The sequence below is a fragment of the Astatotilapia calliptera genome, chromosome 5, assembly GCF_900246225.1.
Source record: "Astatotilapia calliptera chromosome 5, fAstCal1.2, whole genome shotgun sequence".
Taxonomy (NCBI): Eukaryota; Metazoa; Chordata; class Actinopteri; order Cichliformes; family Cichlidae; genus Astatotilapia; species Astatotilapia calliptera.
Genome location: NC_039306.1, coordinates 24,682,644 through 24,689,512, shown reverse-complemented (window position 1 = coordinate 24,689,512; position 6,869 = coordinate 24,682,644). Strand labels below are relative to the sequence as shown.

At 40.8% G+C, this 6,869-nt stretch overlaps 1 protein-coding gene across 1 annotated transcript; it reads right to left on the bottom strand.

Annotated features, from left to right (window-relative positions):
- Nucleotides 1-1,018: 1,018 nt before the first annotated feature.
- On the bottom strand, nucleotides 1,019-6,135 carry LOC113022704 (ATP-dependent RNA helicase DDX19B). Its single transcript, XM_026168390.1, has 12 exons — nucleotides 5,921-6,135; nucleotides 5,496-5,535; nucleotides 5,322-5,402; nucleotides 5,067-5,202; nucleotides 4,079-4,171; nucleotides 3,853-3,955; nucleotides 3,576-3,690; nucleotides 3,294-3,471; nucleotides 2,958-3,195; nucleotides 2,498-2,660; nucleotides 1,430-1,621; nucleotides 1,019-1,323 (listed from the first exon to the last, which is right to left on the bottom strand). Exons 1-12 carry the CDS (start codon nucleotides 5,975-5,977, stop codon nucleotides 1,262-1,264), a joined length of 1,458 nt encoding a protein of 485 aa, XP_026024175.1. The 5' UTR covers nucleotides 5,978-6,135; the 3' UTR covers nucleotides 1,019-1,261.
- Between the last annotated feature and the right edge of the window lie 734 nt (nucleotides 6,136-6,869).

The following is a 6,869-nucleotide window of genomic DNA, read 5'->3' as shown; positions in this document are numbered from 1 at the left end:
GAAGATAATTCACACATCCTAAAGACGCCCATAATTCAATATATAATCAAAATTTCAAGTGTCAGTCAGAAATGTAAGCCCAATAGCTTAAATATTAATAACAAAATCATATGTATATAATGCACTTGAGGAAGGCATTGCGTAATTTTTTTTTAAACTCACAATCCTTAATAACAGCACAGTCTGGGTGAAGAAATGTAGCTGAGCTAAAGTCAAACTTGAAACCCTGATTGTAACGATTGAGTGGGGACAGTGATACACAAAGGAAACATCACCGTAATGGTCACATTTTCAGTTAAAAATCTGATTTTTATGAGCGATGAAGGAAGAAGACTAATGATTAATGCTCAGCAGTGACGCCAAGCTCGTCCTCATGTTTAAATTTAAAAAAAAAAAAAGGATATAAATAGCATGCGTGTGAGATGTGTGGTTGGCCGATGACAGACTAAACACAGAAACATCTAAATGTCCATGACTTGGAGTTAGTAATGCGTTATCACTCTAGGCAGCCTTTTTTTTGGCATTTGACTAGACTACACACCCTGATGCTAAAGCTGAGGTTATTTCAGGATTAATTTGTGTCACGTGAATACAGGTTGATAAGTGTTCGATAGTAGCTATCACAGGTTGATAAGTTTGCATAGACCCTTGAACCCCAACCATCACCATTTCAATGACACAATCAATTAAAACTACAACTCGGAGCAGCATACCCAACTTCACCCTTTGTACTGATTTTGGTAGTCATAACAAAGCACGATAAAAGCTGTAATAGTCCACATGATACGGTTACATTCAGTGATATTTTAAAACATTTGCGGCACATAAAATGAGTATTTTTGTTTTTCTCTTAGGGTTTTTGTGAATCTCTTTACAGAATAGCTTGTATCATGCCACCACTACAGCCACCAGTGGCTTAAAATTTAAAGAAAAAAAAAAGTCCCGCCCCTCCCCCCCATTTAAAAAAATAATAAATGAGTCGACTATGCCTGCTTTTACAGCATCACAATACACAGCATTAAACTCATACACTTTATTTAAAGGAGTACAAAGAGTGAAATAGGGTATGTATCAGAGACTTACAAAACACGTGTCTGAGAGGAGACATATCCACATGTAAACATATGCTGTGTGTGGTTTTGCTCTTTTCTCCGACAGCTAAAAAAAATAATAAAAGCAATAAAATTGTAGGAGCGTACAGTCCTTGGAGAGCAAAGACGTGGGGGAGGGAAGCGAGCGTCCGTCGCGTGAACACACCTTCTTAGCTGGCAATTTTCTCAATTTCATCCAGATCATCAGTGTCCAGTTTTTCAATTTTTTTATCTGCAGAGGAAGAGCACACAGAAGAGAGGGGTTCAGAGAGGGGCTGAGATTTGGCTGGAAGAAGGGCTAAGTACATGTTTTGTTTTTATTTTAAACAGCTGCTTACTGAAGTGCTCCTGGATCCTGTAGAGGATGTTCATGCTCATCTTGCTGTCCACCATATTAATGGCCAGTCCCCTTTTCCCAAATCGACCTGTGCGGCCAATCCTGTGCAGGTATGTCTCGTTGTCAGGGTTACCATCCTTGTCAATTGGCAGGTCGAAGTTGATCACCACAGAAACCTGCTCTACATCAATACCTGTTTGTAAAGAAGATGGGAGGAATAAAGAGTTACTAGAAAACAATGTACATGTGCAGGACACCAATGTTTTAATTTGACTGTAGAAATCCAATTAATTTCATACAGTCTGACATCAAACACATTCACACTTGCACTGCTGTAAAAAGTGTCTTTGATATTTATTTATTTATATTGAGCACAGAATGAATGAGTACACGGCACACTCATGAAGCATAAACCTGTCAATCACAAAAAACCCCCACCTTAAATCAATCCAAAAAAAAACTATCCACTGAGACTATATCATAACAAAAAGAGTCACATGGTCAGTAACTGACCTTTTTGTGCAGGTTTAAAGGCAGTAACACATTGACTCTGGAGGCTATTTCCATCTTTTACATACAGTGTATGATAATCTTTGGCGGTGGATTAAGGCTTCCTCTAAATTGCATGTTAGGCCGTACAGTGTAGAATTTAGAAAAACTGCTGAAAACTGAAATAAATATGAAAACAATTTCAGGATATTGTGGGCAGAAACTAACCCCAAGCCTTTTTTATAATACCTAGGACAAAAAAATAAATAAATCTGCAATTCCTTCAAAAATCCATTAATTGCCTCCCTCTGATACAATGGGTCAGAGTGAGTAGATGCAAGTATGGTATCCTGGTGACCTATGGTTATCCTAAGTGGTGAGCCAAATTCATTAAAGCTGATCTCTAGCAGCTTGCATTCAGGCTGAGACAGCTTTTTAAACCAAACTTTACACCTCAAACGTTTACTTTGTAAACCCACATATATATTGTGCTAACGTAACTGCAAAAGTAAGGGGAAAAAAAAGTGTTTTCAAATGTAAACAGATAAAACTCATATGACAAACATCTGAACATCATTACCTCGAGCGCAAACATTTGTGGTGACCAGGACCTTCTCCTTTCCATCTCTAAAGCGTTCAATGACTGCAGCCCTCTGCTCCACTTGCATTTCTCCACTAAGCAGCGCTACCTGGTGGCCTTCTCTGGACAGCTCCCCTGCCAGCCAGCCTGCTGTCTTCCTTGTCTGAATTGAACAGAGGAAAGGGTGCGCTTCAGTCAGTTAACCAACATGCCAGGTGTGTATACAAAGAGTCCAAGTAGAAAAGGATTGAGTTTGGCCCTTCCCTGGTTAAATAAAAAACAGACTATTCTGTTTAAGTTAGCTCATGCTGCAGAGCTCTCTTTTCACTTCTGGATTAAAGAGGAACAGCTTGGCAACAAATGATGACAAACAGCAAAAGAATGTGTAAGCTTATGTAAGAAGAAATAAAATTCAGCCAGAGTCGCTGTTTTTTTTTTTTTAAATTAAAGATCAACTCACATGGCAGAAGATCATGGCCTGAGCGATGGTGATGGCGCCGTAGATGTTAGAGAGAGCCTGGAATTTTTCTTCTTTGCTGTTACACAACACATAGTACTGTTTAATGGTGTCCAGTGTTTCCTCCTCTCTCTTCAGCTTGATTATGTTGGGATCAGGCACAATGCGCTGAGCAAAGTTCCACACCGACTCTTCAAATGTGGCTGAGAACAGCAACATCTGGCAGTTTTTGGGCAGCATCCTGTGTGGCAAAGAAATGAGGCATGAAACATGCACAATTTTAAAATTTTTAAAAAGCCACATGGTTCTCAAGTCTTATTTTAATTTGCTTCGGCTGACCTCTGGATGCGTATACTCTGGTCCTGGTGACCCTGCGTGGCGATCATAACATCAGCCTCGTCAAGCACAAACACCTTAATTTTCTTGGGATCAATAAACTTGAATTTACTGCACCAGTCCAACATGGTACCAGGTGTGCCAATAACTATCTGTTCCTGCAGTTTCATGCCCCGCTGCACTGGAAAAAAAGACAGACGTGCTCATACACGCACAAAAGGTTCTAACAACAATTCGGTACATAACAGTACACATGCAGCACAGCAGAAAGCACAAGCGCCTTACATTTATTTCCTCTAATGGCGTAGACTAGTTTGACTTCAGGGTAATATTTGCCCATCTGTTCAATCACTTTGCCAGTCTGAAGCGCCAGCTCATAGGTGGGTGACACGCACAAGCACTGACGACGAGAAAAGAGAGCAAACATTAAACATTAATACTGAGAGAGAACACATGTCCGTCAATGAGAGACAAGAGGAATGTTTTTGTCCAAGACAAGTCATGCTTATCACTTGGATTTCAATGGTGACTTTATAGTACAGTAAAGAAAGTTGACACTCACCTGGGGGTATTTGTTGTTGGGATCGACATGGCTGAGCATAGCCAAAACAAAGGCAGCCGTTTTCCCTGTTCCTGACTGAGACTGAGCAATCAGATTCTGTGGACTACAGGAAACAGGAAATTAGATGTACGGGTGGTAATAAATATGATGGATATCAGAATGTTATTCAGGGTTAAGTGATTCAGTAAGTCTAATGTCTGCATATCATTATTTAAAGGACACTCACGGTTCAGCCAGCATCATCGGTAAGGCAGTTTCCTGGATTTTTGATGGCCGATTGAAACCCATACCATACACTCCCTGAAGCAGCTGTGGTTTACTGTACAGAGAGGAAAAAATAAAATAAATGCCAGGATTGTGAAGCATCAGTCACAATCAGTCTGTGTAAACTCACCGTGGTGAAGATGGGCATAAAAGAGACACCACAACTAGAGATGCACCGATTCACCAGCCGGGGACTGGAATCAGCCCGGACCAGTGACCGGCTGATCAGCCTCCTGTTTGACCGATTATGACCCAGCCTGTTTCATGCAGCGCGGACAGTCGCGCATGACACTCACGACACGTGCTACGGTGTTAGTGTGGAAGTGAGTGAAGACAAAGTTCTGAGGTAAAGTGTGGGCAAAAACTTCCCTAAAAACAGGGCTACAGCTGAAGCTATCCAGTTCTCAGAGCACCAGCAGCCTCTTATGAGCAAAGGATCAACGTAGTTAAGAGGTGAATTATGGAGATGAGTGAGAAAAATAAAAGGGTCTGTGTCACATTATCTGGCGACATTATAAACACAGGGGTAAATACCTGACAGTAGCTCTATTATATAAATCAGTTGCACCTGGTTTTGTTTGGTAAAAAAAACAACAACTTATTTTCAGTTATTTTATCCTCTTTCCAGTATCAGAGGACTTTACTTTCAGTTATTTCAGATGAGAAACCTACTGAAATAGTACCTAAAAAAATACTATTTTGAATTGATGAATACTTGTATGTGCGGTCAGTTTTAGCTCTCAGAAAGAAAACTGGAATCTGCAAAAACAGGCAGGTCACACTTAAAGAGAAAAGTGAGAAATCTGAATCAGCCCAAAAGACTGGTGCATCGGTGCATCTTTAAACACAGGTCCTTGCTGGGAACTCTCAACAGATACATGTGTCAATACTGTTAAACATGACATATTAAGTGATTAGGCTACCGAGACAGACAAACAGATCTCACTCACAGCCTTAATTCTTCAAAAGACTTGACGGAGTAAAGCGGAGAGTTCGGATCCTTCTGAAGAACTTCCACTTGATTTGTTGTATTGACCAGATTATTTCGAATCAGTTTGTTTAACAAAGACTGTGCCCCTACGTCCTCTGAAACAACAAGATAGGGGAGAGGTCTCTTTTAGAACAAGAGCCAACCAAGCATCCAACTAAAAGACAATAATGAATGCACACATATTTTCAACACATGTAGATAATTTACCGCATACCAATTTCGTCATCATCTGCCGCCTTCTCTCCTTCTGACTTTGCAGGTGCTGAGTCTTTTGCGTTTGCGTTTGCGGTCGTGCCTGCAATAAATAATGCCAATATGTACATGCTTGGGTTTCCTTGTTTTATGGATACTGGCTCTTACCCCAATTCAGCTGCACATGGATGCTTACCATTTTCTTCTGGCTTCTCTTTTAATTGAAGTTTTCCCATCTGCGAGGAAGAACAAAATAAACTGAGTTCGTCTGGGGCTAAATAATTAGTCTGACTTTTCCAAAGCCCCCCTCCTTCATATGCCGGTTAGCCAGTTAGCTGCTAAAGCTATCAAACCGCTGAGCACGCAGCAGCTCTTCACGAGCTAATTCAACTTAGCTCTGAAGCCAAGCCGGTAGTTTCGTTTTCGACCTAATGAAACTCTACAGAGACGGGCGTCACCGGGAGCCACTTTATTCACTGATGGCGCTCTCACTGAATAATTTCAGCTGTCCACGTTAAAAACAGACTACCGAATTTCTTCAACAGTGTGCCAGACCAGGCCAAAGCATTTACCAAGCAGGCTAACAACAGGTTAGCCCGTGTTGCGTAAGTTAAGCCTTACCGAGTCCAACGCAGCTTCTTGCTTGTCCACTGCCTCAGCCCAGGAGTCCGTAGCCATTGTGGGACAGTTTCTTCTTCAGTTATTATACTCGGGGAAGTCAACTAGGAATTCTAGCTCAGGCTTAAGAGTCAATAATGTGTAAGTAACTATTTTCCACAATGGCGTGCAGAACCTGAATCTGGACACATGCGCAACTGATTACGTCACCGGGTACAACACAAGCTCCAAGAAATAATAGTTCCCAGCTTCCTGAAATTTCATACACACCTCACTGAAGCCTCAGCTATGACGGGCTCTCATAGTTAAAATGTGAAGAAAAAACATTAAATGTTGGGAATAAAAAAAAAGTCATGAACTCTTGTTGAAAATCAGATGATTGGAATCGGATTTGCTAAAAGAAAAAAAAGAAAATCACTATACTCTTCTTAGCCTCTAGAGGGTGCCACACTGCTCTCTATAGGCCCACAGCTACTATGTATTCACAGTAGGCCTTGTATGCAACATCCTTATCTGTGTGAAAAATGACATTCTCAGGTAAAATATTCTTTGGTTAGCTTTATAAAGGTTAGGTCGACGTTACGATGGGGTTAGATTAAGGTCAGACTCAGGGTGCGTGCTGTTCAATTAAATGCATTATTAAGGAAAGTGGGTGTGTTTGTTTGTGAAGTTTACCAGACTTTACCAGCCTCCTCTGCCCAAGTTGCTCTTGAGAGACGTGCGCCTTCTTTTCTTTTAGACAGTTTTTAGCTTTCAATCACAGTTGGGTTCAGCTTAGGCAACACAAGTATTTGGTTAGGTGGAGGGAAAGATCATGGATTAAAATGCCTTAAAAACTTACCCAAATCTTAGACAGCCTTACAGAAAAACATGTAAAGCTAACTTTGTCCCATCTCTGTTCACTGGATTTCCAGTCTCATTGCATGTTGAATAATCCAAAATTAATGGGGCC

Bases quoted from the DNA above. Each gene is read 5' to 3' on its own strand.
- LOC113022704 (XM_026168390.1), bottom strand. From the start codon at position 5,977: ATGGCTACGGACTCCTGGGCTGAGGCAGTGGACAAGCAAGAAGCTGCG. The intron at 5,536-5,920 runs GTAAGGCTTAAC...TCTTCCTCGCAG, and splicing joins AAGAAGCTGCGTTGGACTCG to ATGGGAAAACTTCAATTAAA. The intron at 4,172-5,066 runs GTGAGTGAGATC...CTCTCTGTACAG, and splicing joins TCTTTTGAAGAATTAAGGCT to TAAACCACAGCTGCTTCAGG.